A 22,271-nucleotide genomic window follows, 5' to 3' on the forward strand; every position below is an offset into this window, starting at 1 on the left:
TCTTTTGCAAATCTGCCATGTCCACAAAGCTTCTTTTCAGCAGTAGGGCATCTTACAGGGAAACACCAAGAGTGGCATAAAAGCCTTCCAATGATCCAATTTAAAAATACATCAATCCAGTCCTCTCCGCAACAACAATCAAGTCAGGTCTCTGCCACTTTCAGATTGAAGACTCAAAACAGCTTTCCTATAGAAATAACATCAGAAAATTTGAGACATACTTTAACAGCTGCTGGACTTAATACTTTTAATACAAATGGTGACATTGCAATAGATATGAAGGATTGCGAAACAAGACAGAAAACGAAATGTAATTGTTGCTTTAGCCTTGTACCCAGATACCTGAAAAGAGTGTTGGATCTGTGTTTTAATATTTTGAAATTTAAAATGCAATTTTTGGTGCTGCTTAATTTGGCACAATTGAACTAAATTGAAATGCAGTTTAATTTAATTGGAATTGAAAACCTACCTACCATACTGTAGTCTTGAAAGCTAACTGCAACCTTGCACCTGGTAAAGACCAAAAGCTCGAGAGGTTACCCCCTAACCCCTCTCTGAAATACTACGCACATTTTTGGTATTTCTTCCTTGGTCAACTGCTAATCCTCGAATCTAGATCAAGAATGTAAAAATAAATGCTACCAAAGTTTCTGTGGAAATTGTGACTGACAGTGTTCTGTTCAGTTTAAATGACTAACATGGGAAAAAGGATCAAAGGGGATAAAATCAAAATGACAACTATTAATTTCAGGCAATTGCACTAAATCTCCAGATATGATTTTATTGAGCAGAACGCTGGAATTAATGCGAAAGATTAGCAGCAACCTGATGATTCCAAATTATTTTTTGAAATGCCCAAAAAATGAATTATCCAATTTGTTTAATTAATGTGACTTCTTTCGAAGTGGAAATTTAGTGCTAAACTTACTGTTAGGGGCTGTTAACGATGGTTTTCTTATTGCATTTAAAATCTATTGTTCCCCTCAAGTAGCCAAACAAAGTAAGAGAGGTTTCAAGATGATCTTTACGAGAGCCAGCTGCAGGGCCTTGAATGTATATTCAGGGCATTCAGAGTGAAAAATTCCAAAATACAAAAGGTAATTAAAGACTCAGCTTTGATTACAAGTAATTGGCATATACCGATAACAAAATAGGAGTTATCGCCATGCAATCATAGTTATGGTTACATCATGCATACATAAAGGTATAATGTTCAATTAAAACTTGTGCATGTTATATTGTCAAGAACTGATAGCTATATCTCTGACCAATGGTATTTCAACCTCCTTTTCCATTGTTCCTTGTTCTAATGGGCAGACATGAACTGCGGCTGCACATCATTCGATTAGATGGTCCTTGAGCCTTATCTGGGCTTACTTTAATCAAAACCTGTCATTTGCACATAGCTTTCCCTGCGTGACTGAGGTTCAGCTGGCAGCTTGTGATTTTTAAATTTGTTATTTTTAACCCTTTCACTGACAAATAATTTAAGTTATTTGAATCGAGATATAGGCTTAATGCATGATATGTAAATGCCTGCAAAGTACTAGGGTGCATTAATTAACATTCTTTACAATGAAGGACTTTCCTTTAACGAACTGAATTACCAAATTCAAAAGCAAGATATCACAAATGTTGGAAATCTGAAATAAAACCAGAAAATGCTGGCAACATTCAGCAGGCCAAGCTGCATCAATGGAGAGAGGAACATGACTGAAATTCATCAACCTGAAAACATTAATTTTGTTTCCCTCTCCACAGATAATGCCTGCCTCATCAGCCGAGTATTTCCAGCTTTTTCAATCTTTAGTGTGTGTAGATCCATTTAGCTGATTAAGAAACCAGAAAACTTCAAATATTTAAATATGAATGTAGCCAAAACAGATTATTTTCAAAAATCTCACACTGGAAAGCATTCCTCATTTCAGATGGATCTCAGAGGCTATGAGAGCTCCACGCTGAAATATTAAATTACATCAATTATAACCCCATCTACCAATTCTGACCGCTTCCAATTAATTCTAACATTGGCAGCCACGCCTTCCACGACTGAGGCCCCAAACACTGGAATTCCCTCCGCAAATCTCTCCACCTCTTGACCTGGATTGCTGCTCAAAAGAGTGGATAGAGATTTGAAGGACTGAATGGCCTTCTGTGCTGCACTTTTCAACCTCTCTCTCCTCTGTTAAAAGCACACTTTAACATCTAAGCCTTTGAACAAGCTTTTGGTAATCGGTCTACTTGGGTGAATTGGTGTCAAATTTTGATTGCTAAAGCTCCTCTAAACCTTGTTTCACTATCTTTAAAGGGGGATATAAATGCAAGCAGTTGTTAGGAAAACAATACATTGCACACCAATGGCCTAATTGGTGAAGTACTGCGCAGTACTGAACTACGGTAACCCATAAAGATCAAAACATCCCCATTTGTTGAGGGTTGCATGCTAAATACAAGATATTGGAAATGCATTTAAACAAGTCAACAGCATCACAATTCAGTTTTATTAAGTACTTTTGTAGCTTGTAAAAGAAAATCACTGCAGAACATGTAGCTCAGTCATAAACTGAATTAATACTAAACACCATATAGTTGAATTGATTTCTTAATGAAAGGACTGCACAATAAAATTGATTGAATACAAAACTTCTCACAAAGTCAAATCAACAAGAACACCAAGGGGAATTACTAAAATTGCATTACTCCAAAAAACATTAGATTGAAACTTTGCAGTTAATGTTGCTAGCATTCAAGTCACCGAGTTTTTAAATGGGTAGATGTAGATAATCTATAATGATGTCCCACTCCTCTTCCCGCTACACAACTCCTCTCCCCGCTACACAACTCCTCTCCCTTCGACAAAACTGAACTTAAGGAAGCCCACCAACGCCTCTAATTTCTTAGGCTAAGGAAATTTGGCATGTCCGCTACGACTCTCACCAATGTTTACAGATGCACCATAGAAAACATTCTTTCTGGTTGCATCACAGCTTGCTTGGTATGGCTCTTGCTCTGACCAAGATCGCAAGAAATTACAATGAGTTGCGAACGTAGCCTAGTCCACCACGCAAACCAGCCTCCCATCCATTGACTACACTTCGCGCTGCCTCGGAAAAACAGCCAGCATAATTAAGGACCCCACACACCCCAGACATAATCTCCTTCATCTTTTTCCATTAGGAAAAACATACAAAAGTCTGAGGTCACGAACAGTTTCTTCCCTGCTGCAATCAGACTTCTGAATCAACCCACCTTATATTAAGTTGATCTTGCTCTACACTCTAGCTATGAGTCCAACACTACATTTAGTACCCTCTCCTTTCCTTCTCTATGAACGATATGCTTTGTCTGTATAGCACGCAACAAACAATACTTTTCACTGTATAGTAATACGTGACAATAATAAATCAAATCTAAATGTCAATGCAAGTTATGGGTTAGTGTCACAACTAATCACTGAAATAATTTAACCACAGGTACGAACTACAAGCTGTTCAATCACAGACTCAATTTCTTTCTTCCACAACTTTTCATTCCTTCACCCCACAGCACTTTTCCCCTCGAGCTGAACGACAAAAATGTAACCAATAGTCATCATTTTCACAAGAGTACAGTTGTTTTTTCGTGGGTAAGGAAGAGGATGGAGTTGATGAACCTAATGCAAAATGTACCTATATTTAAAACATGTTTTCTCTTGTGAATGCCACAAATGTGGCAATTTTCGGCTTACTCATTGATTAATTGCTCTGTGCTTATTTTTGACCTTCCACAGATACAGGAATGGGCAGGACCAATGCTGTTCATCGAACTGATGGCAAAGTTTTAATTAGCATACTATAAACAGTTGCTTGGCAGCTCAGAACTTGAGTTTGGCAGTAAGGAGAGACATGTTATTGAAGCTTTTCATCCAACACTCATCAGGACAAATGCAAGAATGCCAAATTTTAAACAATCACAACAATTGATACTGCAGAGGAAAAGGATTGGGAACTGGTTGGCAAGTTGATGCTTATTGGTAAAGCCACTGCCATTGGAAAAGCATAAAGTATAAATCTCCTGCAGTATAAATTGTTGCAATCATTTGAAATTTGGCACTCTTGCATTCGTCCCAAGTGCAAGATGAAAAGCTTCGCTAATATGCCTCTATTTTCAGCAATAAGCTTACCATATTTGCTCTTCAGCTCTCAGTCTTGTCCTCCTCCATGCCTAGGGTAGCACAGTGGTTAGCACTGTTGCCTCACAGCGCCAGTGACCCAAGTTCAATTCCCAACGGAGTCTGCATATTCTCCCTGTGTTTGCATGGGTTTCCTCTGGGTGCTCCAGTTTTCTCCCACTGTCCAAAAGATGTGCGGGTTAGGTGCATTGACCATGCCAAATTCTCCCAGTGTGCCCGAACGGGCACCGGAGTGTGACGACTAGGGGATTTTCACAGTAATTTCATTGCAGTGTTAATGCAAGCCTACCTGTGACACTAATAAATAAAATAAAATATCCAACAGCAGGATAGACTATAGGATGGTAACTAAAGCTGTCAACAAGTTCAGCACCACCTCGAGTACAAGTCTTTCTCTGGGTCATGCCCAAGACCTTTTTTGTTTACAGCTATCCAACATTGTGCTGATCAGCTTCAATAAACTATGTCGACTTTGCTCTGTATTGGAACTGTCGCCTCTGTATTAGGAGGGGGCGAGTTCAACTCCCACTCCATCACCTGAACACAATTAAGGCTATTGCTTCAGTACTGTAGAGCGAGTGCTGCGTTTTGACTTTTGGATACCACTTTAAAGCAAGAGCTCCCCTACCTTGAAGGGCACCATGTTCTCACACATTCCGACAATATTAATTCTTCTAACCAAAAATACTGGTCATTTATCTAATTTGTGTTTGCTGGTGCTTGTTCTGCACAGAACATTTGCCTGCAAAACAGCACTGACTGGACTAAAAAGCTTTTCACTAATTTCAAAGCATTTTGGGGTGTGATGAGAATGTAAAAGATGCTGCATCCATTCAAGTTATTTATTTCCATCAATAGCCCTAGATCTTTCACCTGTAGTGGTCTGGAATTTTCAGTCATAATGAAGACGAAACCAGTGCCACTTAAAGTAAAGTAAAGTTTATTTATTAGTCACAAGTAAGGCTTACAATAACATTGCAATGAAGTTACTGCGAAATTCCCCTTATTGTCATTAAGGAGCAAAACTGATGGCAACTTCTGGCTCTGCACATGTGCAGTTAAATGCACTCAGTTTCTCTCCAGTTTCACTGGTACATCCTATAAAAAGACTGGTGGGAGTTCTACATTAAAAATAGCACCTGACTTCAACCCCCAAAATAAATTAGATCACTTGCAAATTTTAGATGTTAATCAGAAGTTAGCTTATGCATCTGGCAGGTAATTTAATACATGCTGACACACGGACTGGTTGGGATAGCCTCCAAAATCACACCAGTAATGGGTCAATGCAATCTCCTTGGTGCTAAGTATGCATGAATCTTTTAAAACCACTGATTTTGGATTGATTCAGAGATCGGCGACCTCACTGCGAGTGCTGCAATGAGTCTTCAAAAGGTGACAGAAGTGGGATGCATCCATCCCTGCAGCAATGAACCATGCAACAGAACACAGCTTGTAGTGGTGAATTTTCATTGCAAAATTTCAAGCCTAAAAGTCATCATATGGAGGTGCCAAGCAGAGGCCAGGCATTTTTCCCAGAGTTCATACAGACTCGGAAGTTGTGGACTCCGTTGGCCTGGGCACAAAATCTAGGCAGACACTCCAGTGATTAGTACACAGTCAGAGGTGCCATCTTTCAGAGGAGACGGCACGGTAGCACAGTGGTTAGCACTGTTGCTTCACAGCTCCAGGGACCTGGGTTCGATTCTTGGCTTGGGTCACTGTGTGTGTGGAGTTTGCACATTCTCCCCGTGTCTGCGAGGGTTTCCTCCGGGTGCTCCGGTTTCCTCCCACAGTCCAAAGATGTGCAGGTTAGGTTGATTGGCCGTGCTAAAATTGCCCTTAGTGTCCTGAGATGCGTAGGTTAGAGGGATTAGTGGGTAAATATGTAGGAATATGGGTGGGATTGTGGTTGGTGCAGACTCGATGGGCCGAATGGCCTCTTTCTGTACTGTAGGGTTTCTATGATTCTATGATACGTTAAATTAAGATCCTATGGAGGTTGGGTGTAAATGATTCCATGATATTACTCTGAAGAGCAGAGCAGTTTGCCCCAGTATCCAGCCTAATATTCACCCCCAACCAACATCACTAAAAATGATGATCTGGTCAGTAGCACATTTCTGTTTGGGAGACCCTATTGTGCAAATTTACATACTGGGTTACCTTAATCATAGCAATGACTACAGTTTATTTACTGTAAAGCACTTTCAGGAACCCTAAAGTTCTAAAAGGTGCTAAGGGGGAGGCGATGGTCTAGTGGTATTATCACTAGACTATTAATCCAGAAACTCAGCTAATGTTCTGGGGACCCGAGTTCGAATCCTGCCACAGCAGATGGTGGAATTTGAATTCAATAAAAAATAACTGGAATTAAGAATCTACTGATGACCATGAAACCATTATCACTCGTCGGAAAAGCCCATCTGATTCACCAATGTCCTTTAGAGAAGGAAATCGGCCATCCTTACCTGATATGGCCTACATATGACTCCAGAGCCACAGCAATGTGGTTGACTCAGAATTGCCCTCGGGCAACTGGGGATAGGCAATAAATGCTGGTCAGCCCAGCGACACCCATGTCCCACAAATGAATAAAATAAATGTCTTCTTTGTTCCTGCATGTACTTTGTTCCTACAAGTCACTTGTCTTTGGCTAAATGACAGCCAGGAGAGATTTTGCAAGGGGTGAAAAGGGAGGAACTAATTGAACATGGGAAGAATAATGAAAAGAAAATCGACAGAGTTCAGGGAAAACGTGTATTTTTTTTTATTTTAACAATTTTAGAACAATAAGTGATCAATAACTTCTCATGGGCAATGAGGGATGAGCAACAAATATAGGCCTTGCCAGCGACAAGCACTGTAGAAAAGAATTTTTAAAATTCCTCCAGCCCTAACTATGCTATTTTTGAGCTTTTTTCTGAATTGTATGCACCTGTGGTTAAATATTATATCAGTGCTAGAAAAGACTTTCTCTTTTAAGTTCTGCAATTATAATCAAATGTCAAAGCAGTGGTTCTTCCCAGTTTAAATGATGCCATTCATTATCATTGTCTTCTCTGCTGCACAATTTCTGCAAAAGCAGTCCAAGATGGTATCATGCAGCCAACCTGCTCTCTCTCGTTCATTATGTTTCACCATGATGTACTGCTGATGTCTGCTAAAGCTGCGGTGCCCTATTTCTTGCAGGCTATCAGTAAAATTTTATTGTACATAGAAAATGATTTTACAACTGGAGACTAGAACAATGCTTTGCGGGTTCAAATCGCTATGGGTATCACTAAAATTTTAGCATGTAAAGTTTCTATTCAAAGCCACAATCCTAACGTCTGCAATTTCAGCTAAAACTGACTTCTGCCGCCCTACCTTTAAAAAGGATTGGAGATATTTCCTTTCTAAAAATAAGCTTCTTATTCAGGCAAAGCCCCTTTCTTCACTTGATTCCCTGTAACGTATAGGAGATGGAACTTATTTAAATGTCACCATGGAACACTCTGTAATTCTTTGCTTTAAGTTTAATCTGCTGACTGGAAAACACCAAAGACATTCACATCAGGATTCTTCGGCTGGGTTTAATACTTCTCTTTCAAGAACAAGAATTTTGAAGATTTGCAAACCCTAGTACAGACGAAGAAAGGAGACATTGATGTCCTTAGAAGTGCTTACAAACCAAACAAATCAGAATACTCATTTACACTGAACCTTAAGATTCAAGAAATTTATTTTGATGGCACGTTAAATAAAGCAATGTCTTTTGAAAAGTAGGCCATTGTTTATCCCAACTATGTCACCTACAGCGCTCTAAAAAGACAGATTTTTTATTATCTGACAGGAGTGACACAAAATAGATCAGACACTGTAGTTGGGACTTGAGATTTAATTAAAAAGAGTGGCCCATGCCTCATTGGTGCCTTCTCATTTATCTATTTTATACAAAAATGTGTTGAAATGACTAATGGGGCCCAACAGAGCATTTCAGAACAGCTACAGATAACTATTATTAACAGAACATCAACTACAATTCTAAAATTACAAAGTTGAAATATACAACAGAAAATGATATGGAATATATTTATAAATCCCCAAATAAGACTACATTACCAAAAGTTAGACAATCTCACTTGTAATTTTTTTTAAAAATTCCTTCATGGGATGCGCTCGTCACTGGCACAACCAGCATTTATTGCCCACCCCTAATTGCCCCCAAGGAGGTGGTGGCGAGCTGCCTTCTTGAACTGCTAAATTGCCCCTTAGTGTCACAAGATGTGCAGGTTAGATAGATTCGTCATAGGAAGCGTGGGGGGTTACGGGGATAATACGGAACGAGGGCCCAGGTAAGATACACTGTCAGAGAGTCGGCGCAGATTCGAAGGACCAAATGGTCTCTTCTGCATTGTAGTGATTCTATGATCGCCCGTGTGTTTTATATGGGGGTTACACAATGCATTATCTCAAATCATAGAATCCCTACACTGCAGGAGGAGACCATTTGGCCCGAGTCTGCACTGACCACAAGCCCACCCAAGCTTATTCTCGTAACCCTACATATTTGCCCAGCTAATCCGCTGACACGAGGGTCAATTTAGCATGGCCAATAAACCCAACCCTGCACATCTTTGGACTGTGGGAGGAAACCGGAGCACCTGGAGGAAACCCACGCAGACACGGGGAGAATGTGCAAACTCCACAGAGGCAGTGAATGAGGCTGGAATTAAACTAGGGTCCCTGGCGCTGTGAGGCAGCAGTGCTAACCACCGTGCCTCCCTGATTGCACAGAACAGCGAAATTAGGCATCGTCCACAAAATTAACCTTCTAAGCATTAATCAAAATAAAATGCAAATAACTAATAAAACAGTTTGTTTTAACATTTCTCCGTGGTCACTGTGATGTGAAAGCATGTCTTTCTTCATGTGGTCATTAAATCCAATCATTGGCTCGTTAAATTTGTGTGCATGATGTACAGTATGGGTGACAGTTTGCTCGAAAACATTACATCACTCTAACCATTCGTTAAAATAACCTTGACAGACAAATCAAAACAGGAAAACACATTTCAGCCCAGAATATGCGCGAAGTATTTTCCAGCAGCAGCCTTATCTGCAGATGGCATTAAATTGTTTTGTTCCTCTCACAATGTAACTCTAGCTTTCTCAAAAAATAACATGATCAATCATCCTGTTAGTTCAGCATCACATTTTAAATGCATATCTACTGCAGGGGCTCCTACCCAAGGCAAGAAGCAAGCAACAGTGACCTCAATATTTAAAAGAGTAACTGCTGTCAATACTGTACGAATGCAACCACTAAATGCCTGCATGGTTTGCCGTGACAGACACATGAAAAGTGCTTAATTTACCTGTGATTTAAGTGGACTCCTCAGTTATAACTTACAAAAATGCAGCAGTGTTCATCAACAGACAGAGACTGTTTAAAAATCAGTGGGCATTGAGTTGTACAGTTAAAGACAAAGACTAATTTACCAGCTATTATCCACTTTACAAAGTCATTAATTAAGGGCGCAGCAAGCATTTCAAGGGTAGCTGAAGTAGAAGTTTATCAGTTCATTGAATTGAGAGTTGTGGGTCTGTTTTGTTGTTGCAACGTACCCACCCAAACTCAGATTTATTGTTGGGAGACGGGGGAAAAATCTAAACGCAGGGGAAGAGACAGAACAACTGATATTAGTCAAGAGGGAAAAATAATAGAAAATAAAAGCAAGAGGAGACAGTGCAGATTTCATTTAGAAGGCCTGACAAAATTTCAAGTCATTGCAAGAGTCCAACTTATACCTCTTTTACAGCAAACTGGCACCCACTTATCAAAGCCAACCTTCTATGGAGAGCTCGAGTCTGTGATGCACTCTCATGGTGATCAAAGGAAGTGCTACGAGAACACTCTGAAGGCTTCACTTAAGAATTTGGACATTGACTTCAAGTCCTGGTAGAAGATTACATAGATGATTGGTAGATGACGAGACAGAGTACAGGAATGAGAGAGAATCTGGGGAACTGGTGCGGTGACAATAATCTCTCCCTCAATGTCAACAAAACAAAGGAGATTGTCATCGACTTCAGGAAGCGTAGTGGAGAACATGCCCCTGTCTACATCAACGGGGATGAAGTAGAAATGGTCAAGAGTTAAGTTTTTAGGTGGCCAGATCACTGACAACTTGTCCTGGTGCCTCCATGCCAACACTATAGTTAAGAATGCCCACCAACACCTCTACTTTCTCAGAAGACTAAGGAAATTTGGCATGTCAGCTACAATTCTCACCAACTTTTACAGATGTACCATAGAAAGCATTCTTTCTGGTTGTATCACAGCTTGGTATGGCTCCTGCTCTGCCCAAGACCACAAGAAACTACAAAAGGTTGTGAATGTAGCCCAATCCATCACACAAACCAGCCTCCCATCCATCGACTCTGTCTACACTTCCTGCTGCCCTCGGCAGAGCAGCTGACATAATTGAGGACCCCACGCAGCCCGAGCATTCTCTCTCTTCCACCTTCTTCTCTCGGGAAAAAGATACAAAAGTCTGAGGTCACATACCAACCAAAAACAGCAGAACCAAGAACCAACCAAAACCCTGCTGCCATCAGACTTTTGAATGGACCTACCTTGCACATTAAGTTGATCTGTATCTACACCCTATGACTGTAACACTACATTCTGCACTCTCGCCTTTCCTTCTCTATGAACAGTGTGCTTTGTCTGTATAGCGCGCAAGAAACAATACTTTTCATTGTATCCCAATACATGTGACAATAATAAATCAAATCAAAGATCACCCAGCACTACTAGATAGAAAACAATGCAGCTCCCTTTGAAAGCAAGCACCCAGAGATGGAGAGAAAACACAAAGGAGAGTGAATCCCAAGCCAGCAATTTGTCCGAAACCCAACTATCTGCGATATCCTACCTATCCTACTTGCAGCAAAACATTCCGAGCACAGATCAGACTCAGCTGTCATGTCACACCGGAATTCGACCAAACACCCCAGATGATGAACAGTCATTTCGAAGGACAAAAAGTCAGCAAAGGGTAGTGAAACTAATTTTTTGTGAATTTTGTACTCATCCATGTGAAGAATGTTAACACTATTTCAGGCATCAGGGCCAACTATCACTGGCATAATTACCTACGCCACACCAATTTCTGTGCCAATAGGATCAAGTTTCACTCACTGGCCAGCACAGTGCTTACTCCAGCAAGAAAAGCAAAGTACTTCTGTAATGTAAATATGAATATTCCACGAACTGAATTCGTTTATTTATACACCCCAAGAAGGAAAATCATCGAATGACAGAGTACAGAAGGAGGCTATTCCTGTCATTGTGCCTATGCCAGCCCTTGGGTAGAGCCATCAGTCCCCTACTCTTTCCTCATTGCCCTGTAATCGCTCTTCCTCCCAATTCCCTCTTGAATATTATTGAATTTGCTTCCAACACCTTTCAGATACTGCGTTCCAAATCACAATGTCCAAGGAAACACAAGAACGAACATGTACCGGCATTAGCAGAATAAAAAGGTTGTAAAGAAAACTGAGGATATATTATTTGAGAGATTTGTTGCTTGAAGTAACGTATCAGATTTGTTCATTGAGGAGGACTTGTGCTCCAATTTTATTATTTGTTCATTGTCTGTGAATAAAGCATTAAGTATTGTTGGGGAAAAATGACAGCTTGCTGAAAATATTCAGTTTCTCGCAGCCACTGTTTACAGCCGAATGAACGATGGGAGGAGAAAAAGCACATCACCGTAAAGCCTGCCACTCAGTTCCATACCCAAGTGGCACCACGCCTGGCTACTACCCCAGCCATAAAGCCATAATCCCAAGGTCCTACTGTTCTTTACAGATATCAGACTGAAGCAGTCACTAGCCGCCTGCCATAAGCACCCCCCCCCCACCCCCCCCAAACAACTATGACCCTATCCTCGCACTCACACCTTGTTCTGGGGGACTAAGTGGTCTCCAAAGCCTCTTATGAACAGTAGAGCCTGAAGCAAGCTGCATACTACATCCATCTACTACCAGACTTCCATTCTCTGGCCAAAAAGGAATGCAATGGATGATGGACCAGAAATGGGCTACGTATGTATTTACCAGCCTTTGATGAAACTTGTAGGAGAGCTTTTAAAAAAGTATCACTTGAGATAATTAACCATTAGTTCTTTTTAATTGCATACCTCAGTATTACAAGTTGTTCACTGGTTAGAAGAAAATAACCACTGAAAAATAGCTAAGACGACAAAATCACAAATGTCCACAACATACTGAAATATTACCTGATCTTCCCACTTGATACCAAAACACCAGAAAGGCTTCGACATCACCACTGTGTGCTTTTAGTGTGCATTATGGAGAACCACTTCAAAATGCGTCTTTATAAACAGAAATCAGAACTACAGAATCAAAACTCTGTGTTGAGAATCCTTCCCAGCCTGATTGAGGCACTCAAAATGATGCGGACTAAAAATTAAATTGATGTACCTTCCCAGAGCAAGTGTAGTACCTCAGATTTAATTCAAAGAGGGGCGTGGAAATGAACACTATCAATTCTGATACTTCCTGTACAAATATTTTATATGTTAGCGCTTAAACACAGAACACTGCAGATGCTGGAACGAAACATAAACACACACATGCTGAAAACACAAGCAGCTTCGCAGAAAGGGAAACAGAGTTAATGATTCAGGTGATGTTTTAGCTCTTAACAAAAGATCATCAACCTGAAACAATGTTTTCATTTTATCGTGGGTATTATCGGTGTTACAAGGCTTCACACTATCTTGTACACATTATTGAGAATATCAACTTAAATATTGACACTATATTTTCCAGTATGAGCCAGGACCTCAACAACATTGCACTTGCTCATTCCTATTTAAACTATCAAGTATTACCATGCTCAAACCTGACCCAAATGCATTATAGAAGAGTGATGCAAAACCCAAATGAGACTGAAGTTTATAAAATACCGTACAGTTTAAATTTTAATAAAGTTCATGCGGCTATTTTCAGATGTGCCGCAGCTTAATAACCCTTGTCAATTGAGTGCTCTTTTATCCCTGCTCCTAGTGCTGCCATCATATATTTACAGCCATTTTCTTTAATATCAAGGATGGCTCTGTTCACAGCTGAATTCCTGGAAGTAATCTGTATTTGTCAGACTGCAGAAGACAAGCTGCCAGCACAGATATTTATTTTAATATTTCAAAGTTATGATGGGGTTTGGGGTGGGGGGGGGGGGGGGGGGGGGGGGGGGGATCTATAACAGGCCCAGTCAACAGTCATTTTATTTCATTCAATATAAACTGTTAAATAAAAGAACATTCACTGCCTACATAGGCCATTTTTACCTCTCCTGGCAACAAGCCTGAATCCCTCGGTTTCTCCTTTCATTATCTGCCCATTTTCTTTTGAGTTCTGCAAGCAGGCAAAAATTCCATAACCTCTGGAATAGAGAGCTTGGGTTGAAATTACATTTGGCTTTTTGCTTCCTTAGTTTATAATCACATTGCTAGTTCCTACTGAGCAATTTTAATTTCTAGAATTAAATTTATATTGGATGGGCAAAGTTACATTTTTAATACATAAAATGAGAAAAATTGGGCAAATGTATTCATTGTACTACAGGTATCAATATTTATATTCCAACACAAACGTAGCATCAATGCAAGGTTTCTGGTGCAACACTAACTAGCTTGAAATGCCTTTGAAAATATCAGTGCAACTGTTCAGTACAAGAGTTAGTACACTGATCAACCTCTTCGTTTACAATTAGAGCCAACATTATCAGGAGAAAAACATACAAATTCCAATGCATATAATTTTTAGATCCTTGGTTTTAAGGCAGAGTGAGGAGATATCCCACTGTTAAAATTTCTCCAATGCGTGCACGGGAACAGAATGCTTTCTCAGTGAAACAATGCCACAAAGCATTGACTTGCTTATGACTAGAAACTAATGTTAGTTCCTTGCTCGAGTTTGATCACAAATTATACACATCTTTGACAAAGAAAGAGTTTAATTTACAGAGCTTTAAGAGAAAATAAATCATTGGCACTGGACCTCTCACTCCCCCTTCCCCAGCTAAGGGCAGGTGCCGTTAGATGCCCTGCTAGTCAAGTTTAGCCCATACATTAGATTTGCTACATGGAATAAAAATCCTCCTGATAATTTTATTGCACCAGACTTTGCATTAATGCTACGTTTGTGTTGAAATACAAATATTGATACAAGTGCTATGCATACATTTGCCCAACTTCTTTAAACGTAAAATGGAAAATGTCACTTTGCCCATCCCAGATAAATTTAATTCTAAAAATTAAAGCCCCAGAGCTAAATTATCTGTCACAACTGATGAACAAATACCATCTTGGACCTGCTTTAAAATGATGCTTCAGGCTGACATTCCTGCCCAACTGCATCAACATGATAATAAGTTAGCATTAAGAGCACTCCAGGACTCATCCTTAAGAATTTCAAACTTATTTACAGGAAGAACAATATACATTGGAATCAATTCCAGTATGTAGAACAATTGAGCCCTTCTCACAGTCCTCTCACTTCATCCCAGCTCTGCTGTAGTCATTCCACTGTATGCCCTCTGGTCATGCTGCAAATAAACTGGAAAACACAAGTGTTGTCTCTGTAGTAAGGTACTGGAGAAGTCATTGAGTGTTTGAGAATTAAATTTGTATCATCACATTTATTACATTTTGTAATCAATGCTCTTCCACTCTGAACGGAAGCACAATTTTAAGCATTTCAATCAGTTTCCAAATCTTGTGGGTCATGTTCCCATGAAGAATTCTGTTGATGCAATGCTTCTGCAAGTCAAGACAAGTTCTGCACACCGACACCGAAACATACACAAAACTGAATGAACAAAATTGTGGACATTTGGAACAAAGACAAAAACGTAACTAAAGCTCGCTACCAAAATAACATTGCAACTAATGGCCCTCATTATTGTTCATGCACAACTTCAACCAAACAGATAGTTAGTTAAATACCCAAAAGTTACTGTCCAAGTTGCTACACTTCATCAATTTCATCAAAATGTCTGCCTCACTGATACACAATGTCATGAAGCTGCTTTACTTGTTTGGCAGATACTAACTAAACACGACAGATATACTTAAGGCTGTAATTAGTAGAACAAGTACCCCTTTAATGACATGATAATTGTTAATAAACTGACAAATTAATTACAAGAGCAGTATCTCATTCCTTCAGATTTTGAACGTTAAAAATATTTAAAAGGTCAAATTTTAAATTTTCTTACATTTCCCTTGTTTTCCTTTCTCTCTCTCTATCTAATCATTCTTCCTCTTCGCTTATCTGTTTTTTGTACCTAATTTGATACTGGATTCACCCCTTGTAATTTACCCTTCATCTCAGTCCTTCAGCTGTTTATCTCCTAATCCTCAATTCCCATTGGTTAATAAGGTACCTTGTTGGCTTGCCTGTTCACTCAAATCCCAGATGCTGTTTCCCTGGCTGCACTATTACCTCAGAATTTCAGCAACTTTGCAGGATAACCTATGTTGAGCTGAAGGATACAGTGGTGTCTAATTAATGGCAGATGCCATTAGATGCCCTGTTGCGGCCAAGTCTAGCCCTGTACATCAGATTTGCTACATAGGGAATGACACAGAAATAAAAAAAACTCCCAAGTATCTGTATTATTCTATCGATGGTGCTAAATTCTTTTCAATGTTAAAGATATTGCGCTGTAAGACAGACAACAGTATTTTTCAAATAGTGAACATTATTCCAGGATTGGCCAATTTGGTCACTGCGTTCGCAAAAAGTTTTTCACAAACACAGTGGCACAGTGGTTAATGCTGCTGCCTCACAGCACCAGGGATTCAATCCCTGGCTTGGGTCACTGTCTGTGTGGAGTTTTCACGTTCTCCCCCGTGTCTGCGTGGGTTTCCTCCCATAGTCCAAAGATGTGCTGGTTAGGTGGATTGGCCATGCTAAATTGCACTTAGTGTCCCAAGATGTGTAGGTTAGTGGGTGGGGGGGGTTGGGGTTAAGTGAGGTAAATACACAGGAAAGAATCTGGGTGGGATGCTCTGTTAGAGACGGTGCTGACCCGATAGCCTCCTCCTGCACTGTAAGGATTATTCTATGACTCCAAGCACATACTTCCACCATTATCCCCTTCAGTCACTGAAAATTCTAGCACCCAAAATAAGAGCAGTCAAAAAAAAACATATGTCACAATAACGTGATTAAATTAATGAATGATTGATGCATGTTAATGATCTTAATGTAAGTTTTTCCTTGAAGGAGTCAGTCTCTCCCAAAAGCATTGCTATTTTGACCAGAGCAGTGACTATGTGAACTGAATTGGACTCTTCATTCTGAGCATGTGCAGTGTGCCTAATTCCTCAGAGAAGTTCTTTCCATTCTACCCAATTCACTGCACTGAGGGAATATTTTCCTTTGGCTTCTAGCACATTCTACGCATCTGGTCTTCCTCAATGAACTTTGGGCAAACAAGGTGAAACATTTCAGCTACTGTTCAAAATAAGTGCAAGAATAGTTAAGCAAGAAGAATTGAACAATTGACTTGCTTGTCAATGTCCATTGTAATTTTAGTTTTGTGCCCCATGAACATCAGAAAGCACTAAACTATAGAGGGGAGGAGTCAGTTCAATACTAATGTTAATTCAAGTTTCAAGTTTGCCCCATCAGCTGAGTTTTGTAGATATTGGTTAATAGTAATCGTTTATACAGATACTAGACAGAGAAAACATGCAAAAGAAAGCGAGGCAGGCGATAAGCTTCCCAATTTGATTTATTTTCTGTTGATGTTAAATTTTAAGTGCAAACTCAAAATGTGAAGGGATGTGAAGACTGGAAGTGGATGTGAAACTGTTTTGAGAGTGAAGAGGCCTCTGGTCCCTCATCAGCACTAGTGCAAAAGTCAAATGAGATGAGTGATACTGCAGCATGGGAAAAGAGACAATACAGGGATTGAACGGGTTGCTTAATGAGCAAAAGGTAGGGATCATCATAGAAGCGAGGACATAGCACGGAGTAACAATGGTAATGGGGAGAGAAGCTGGGATGGGGTGAGGGTGTATCAGAAGAAAGCACATGATTGGGGCTGGGAACCACCAAGGACCACAATTCCCCAGAAATATCGCCTGGTCCAAGCCAGATAGTAGTGGCTCCCTTCCCCATAAAACCATACACCATCTCCAACCACTGTAAAAGATAAACAAAGAATTAAAGGGAAGAAGAGATAGAAGCAGAAGACATGACAGACGGAAACAACACCACAGAAAGTAGAGACAGTTAAAAATAATTTCACCCATACCATGCACGCCACTCAATTAAAATTACATTTTACTGTTGGTTTAAAGTTCCATGGTGATTGCTGACAAGATTGTAACTTCAGTTGGAGGGAGGGAGGGAAAGAAGATTCAGTTGTGCACATTCTGAGACTGGTACAGAAATTAGAATTTGCAACTCTGCACTTTACAAAGGAGAAGCAGAAGGATTCTGCTTTTAGAATACAGAATCCCAAAAGCAAAATTCAACAAGCTATGAGCACAGCTACAGAAATCAGAAAGTTAAGATTGTGCAAACCACTCAGGCCACCTTTCAAGCCAGTGTTCTCCACCAAACCTGACCAAATAAACCTCTTGCCAAAAGGTTTCATCTTTACAGATGCTGACTCTGCTCTGCATTTCTGTGGGGGTTTTTTAGTCCAAATCTTCAGCCTGTGAAGTCTTTTGCCATTTAACTGAATATATAAAAACCTTCCTCTCCTTTTCTTGCACCTGCACTGTGCATTTATAATACAATCCCAACCAGAAAACTTAACATGAAGCAATCCAGTCAAAATGCAGAAAAATAGTTCCCACCTTGAGACTCTGTGCAGCTTTGTGAGAAAGATTATTCACATTTAGACAATTATACTCTCTTGGGGTGTAAAAATAATTTAACCATGGACAAATCTAAATTAGGTACTGTAGTAGATCCCAGAACTATGCTTAGAAAGGATCTTCACTGTAAAATCAGAATGAGGGGGCAGTAGGTACACCTTCCCCTCTGTGAATCAATCAAAATTTACCAACCTTCAGGAATAAACCACCTTGCCATTCACCATATTAAATATAATAAGCCCGACAGCAATAGCTAACAGATCTGAAAAGAAATATCCCACGTGACAAGGTGCAAATTATATGATCTTCTCTAAAATACGGCTATATTCACCCGTCACAAAAATCACAATAATTCACTGCATTGAAGAATTCTCTCTCGCCCGATATTAAACACTTTATGATTCCCCACCAATTAAATTCTATATTAAAATCAATATACAAGATGGCAGCAATTCTCTTAAATAAATCTTCTTACAGCCAATGTTTTTTTTTATCCCCAACTTCCTTAACTGCTATTGCTATGCACCATTCAAGTAGAAACTATTGCATGCAGACTGCAGCAACACAACACAGTCAAACACTGCGGACAACATGGCAGAGTGTGGAACTGCTCCTACTTCAGGTGGGCAATAAGCATTTAACATTAGCACTATTGCCAATACAGTAGCCAGATCTTTCCAGAATAAAACGAAATCGGGATCCAATCCTAATATTTATTTTGGTCGACAGGATCTTCCCTCACTTGCACTTTGCTAAATATTGGTTTACCAACGCGCCACACATGCAACCCACTATCTGGAACATCCTTGCTCCATGCCCACACATCAAGCTTAATATTCACTGTGGTATGGCAATGAATTGCAATATTGGCTCAAATATGACTTTTCTGGTCAAAGACATCTTCACCAGTTCGTATTCCCAATCCATAACTCAGATAGAAGGTAAAGGGAGCTTACTATAAAAACATGACTTGTACTTGCAAATATAAGTGGGACGCACCTTTTAAAACGGCTTCAATATAGTATTTATAGACAAAGTATTTTAATTAAAATACAATTATTCTCTATTCCGTCAAGCACTCACTAGACAGTGCTTGCACCCTTCATAGTGTAGTACAGGTAAAGTGTTAATTTTTCACTTAATACAGGGCTGAAAAATATTTCCAATATGATCACATCACAGTTCTAACGCTGAAGTCCTGTCAGGGTACATACACACTGATTTAACCACAGGAATTGCAACAACAAAACAGATAAGCAGTCGTTCTATGAGCTTTTGTAAAGCAAATCATTGCACAAGCAAACATAGCAATATACCCACGTCTGAGACGTGCACGATAAGCAGCAAATTTTTCCATTTTGAGGGCTGAAAATAGTCACAGGGGTTTTAGAAAAGCAAACATTTTACATGTCCACCATTTCACACCGAGGGGAGGGGGGGTTGTTTTCTTCCACCTGGATTTCAGCAACATGCAATTGTGGGCATGAGAATTTTTTTTTAAAAACAGTATGCCCACTTGAATTGAATAAACCTCCAACAGTACAATTACAGACTTGGTTCTTTCAATCTAGGTTATGCCTGGAGAAAGCAATTTAACCCACAAGGTTGAAGGATTGGCAGTGGGAGCAAATTTCAGGGCAAATCAACACAAGTTAGAGACTAGAGGGATAAATTTTGATGGACGGAACTACATTTTGCCCCTCGAGTTTTTATGTTTGACCAGCATCATCACGTTAAAATTGATTGGTTCCATTTTCCCTACCATTTATTGATACATGTTGAAAATATACAAGTACATCTGCCACCAAAGTTTGCCACTGCTCTCACATATTGACAATTAAATACTGCAGCTACAGAAGTTAATTATGCAGAGAAAAAAAATGTTCCATCAAATTAGGTCTAACTTTATATAAAAACAGCCAAGATAATGGGATTTTAAACATTACTGAATAGCTCTTTTATAGTTAAATTCACCATTAGAGTGTTGTACACATTTTGGTCATTCATTCCTGATCCTACAATCAAAATAGAATCCTGCACTATCAGCCCCAGAGCTGTGCATTCCCTCAGCCCCGTGACAGGGAATCCACCCATCACACACCCTTTCACTTTGGAATTTCTCCTCTTAAATCACTTGCCAGCTTCAAAACAAAAGAAAGGTGTGTGAAAAACCCCTTCCCCTCCATTCTGTCCTACAATTCCTTCCCTCTTCCTCCTGGGGAGAGGAAAAAATAATGTTCTGTTTTTTTTTGGGGGGGGGGAGAAACAGAGCAAGTTGGGGGGGGGTGGGAAGAGAGAGATCTTAAAGACACAATAAGTGTCATGCAGTCACACTGGACAATTTTTGTACCCTTCACAGTCTAGTACGTATAAAGTGTTAATTTTTCACTTAATACTGGGTTGAAGAACATTTCATCACATCATTATTCTAATGCTGAAGTCCTGTCACGGTGTATACTGATTTAACTACCCACCCACCAGCATCTTCAGGAGTTGGGGGGGGAAGGAAACAGGAGTTGCAGTTATTATCTGCAGAAAGCTGCTTCTCAAGTGGTGTAACCTCAAGTACACATTTTTAACATGATAAACAAAGATTTGCACTTGACTGCCACCGGTGTAACCTCAAGTACACATTTTTAACATGATAAATAAAAGAGTTCCAGCGATGAGAAAGGGAAAGGAGGAAAGGGGGGGAGGGGGGAGAGAGAAGGATGAAGAGGAGGAGGATTGGAAAAACAGAAGAGGTTTGTGGAAATAGGAATGTGATTATTGATGGTGTGAGTGGAAAGTGGGGTTGGGGAGAGGGGGAAACTTTGCCTGGGGTTATCTCCAGCCAGACAATGAGGGGATATTTCCCGAGCCTGCCTTATCTCCTGGTATGGATTGGAAAAAACAGAAGGGGTTGGTGGAAGCAGAAATGTGATTATTGATGGTGTGAGTGGAAAGTCAGGGAGAGAGAACTTTGCCTGGGGTTGTCTCCAGCCAGACAATGAGGGGATATTAAAGCTTTACCCCCTGGTACTGGATTTGGGAAAACAGAAGGGGTGTGTGGAAGCAGGAATGTGATCACTAATGGTGAGGGGGAAGTTTGGGGTTGTGTGCAGCCAGACAATGAGGGGATATTTCTCCAGCCCTGCCTTACCTCCTGGTGCTGGATTGGAAAAACAGAAGGGGTTTGTGGAAGCAGGAATGTGCTTATTGACGGTGAGTGAAAAGTCAGGAAGGGGGAGAGGGAACTTTGCCTGGAATTGTCTCCAGTCAGACAATGAGGGGATATTAAAGCCTTATCTCCTGGTACTGGATTGAAAAACAGAAGGGGTTTGTGGAAGCAGGAATGTGATTACTGATATAGTGAGGGGAAGGGGAAGGGGGGGGGGGAAGAGGTAAGTTTGGGGTTGTGTGCAGCCAGACAATGAGGGGATATTTCCCCAGCCCTGCCTTACCTCCTGGTACTGCCTGTCCTCGGGCTGGAACTCGCTCTTCACCGTCTCCAGCTGGATGTTGATGTGGGGGAGCCGGTGCAGGAGGTTCACCCACCAGGGAGGCGAGTAATTCACCGCCGCCGCCATCGGGCCCCCCGAGGCTCGCCAGCAGCCGGCTCTGAGGGTAGGGTGGGGTGGGGTTGGGGGGCTGCTTCACTCCATCGCGCCCCCTCCCCACACCCGCTCCCTGGCTGAGGAGAGCCGCCCTCTTTCCCCCCTCTGGGTGCTGGGGAAATGTCCGGGGGAGGGGGATCGCTCTGTCTCTCCCCCAGTCAGACCCCCCCGCTTCCTGGGGAGGGGGAGATGTCCCGAACCTTCTCCGCCCCGCGCTCGAAGCGGCCGCCGCTGCAGCACCGACAATAAAGAGGGAACAAGCCGCAGCTCAGCCGCTCTGCTCCCGCCACCACTTTCCTCTCATGGACTCGGCGCCCGTCGCCCGTTTCCCCTCCCCCACCCAGCCGGAGACCCAACCCACACCTGTCAATCACTGAACCCCGCCCCCAGACCGCCCGTCGTCAATCACTGAACCCCGCCCCCAGACCGCCTGTCAATCACCGAACCCCGCCCCCAGACCGCCCGTCAATCGCTGAACCCCGCCCCCAGACCGCCCGTCGTCAATCACTGAATCCCGCTCCCAGACCGCCCGTCGTCAATCACTGAATCCCGCTCCCAGACCGCCTGTCAATCACTGAACCCCGCCCC

The 22,271-nt window shown here is 41.1% G+C and overlaps 1 protein-coding gene across 6 annotated transcripts in view; it reads right to left on the reverse strand.

Moving 5' to 3' along the window:
• The window catches only part of ttyh3a (tweety family member 3a), a 175,313-nt gene extending 153,287 nt beyond the window's left edge, over positions 1-22,026 (reverse strand). For 4 of the 6 annotated variants that reach the window (XM_078240068.1, XM_078240066.1, XM_078240065.1 and 1 more), the window contains exon 1: positions 21,531-22,020. In XM_078240068.1, the coding sequence (XP_078096194.1) occupies positions 21,531-21,656 (126 nt within the window). In that variant the 5' untranslated portion in view covers positions 21,657-22,020. Of the gene's footprint in view, positions 1-21,530 lie in introns of all 6 variants that reach the window. The other 2 variants (XM_078240067.1, XM_078240070.1) reach the window with 2 other exon arrangements.
• Positions 22,027-22,271: the final 245 nt, after the last annotated feature.

This window comes from Mustelus asterias, chromosome 23, assembly GCF_964213995.1.
Source record: "Mustelus asterias chromosome 23, sMusAst1.hap1.1, whole genome shotgun sequence".
NCBI classification, from domain to species: domain Eukaryota; kingdom Metazoa; phylum Chordata; class Chondrichthyes; order Carcharhiniformes; family Triakidae; genus Mustelus; species Mustelus asterias.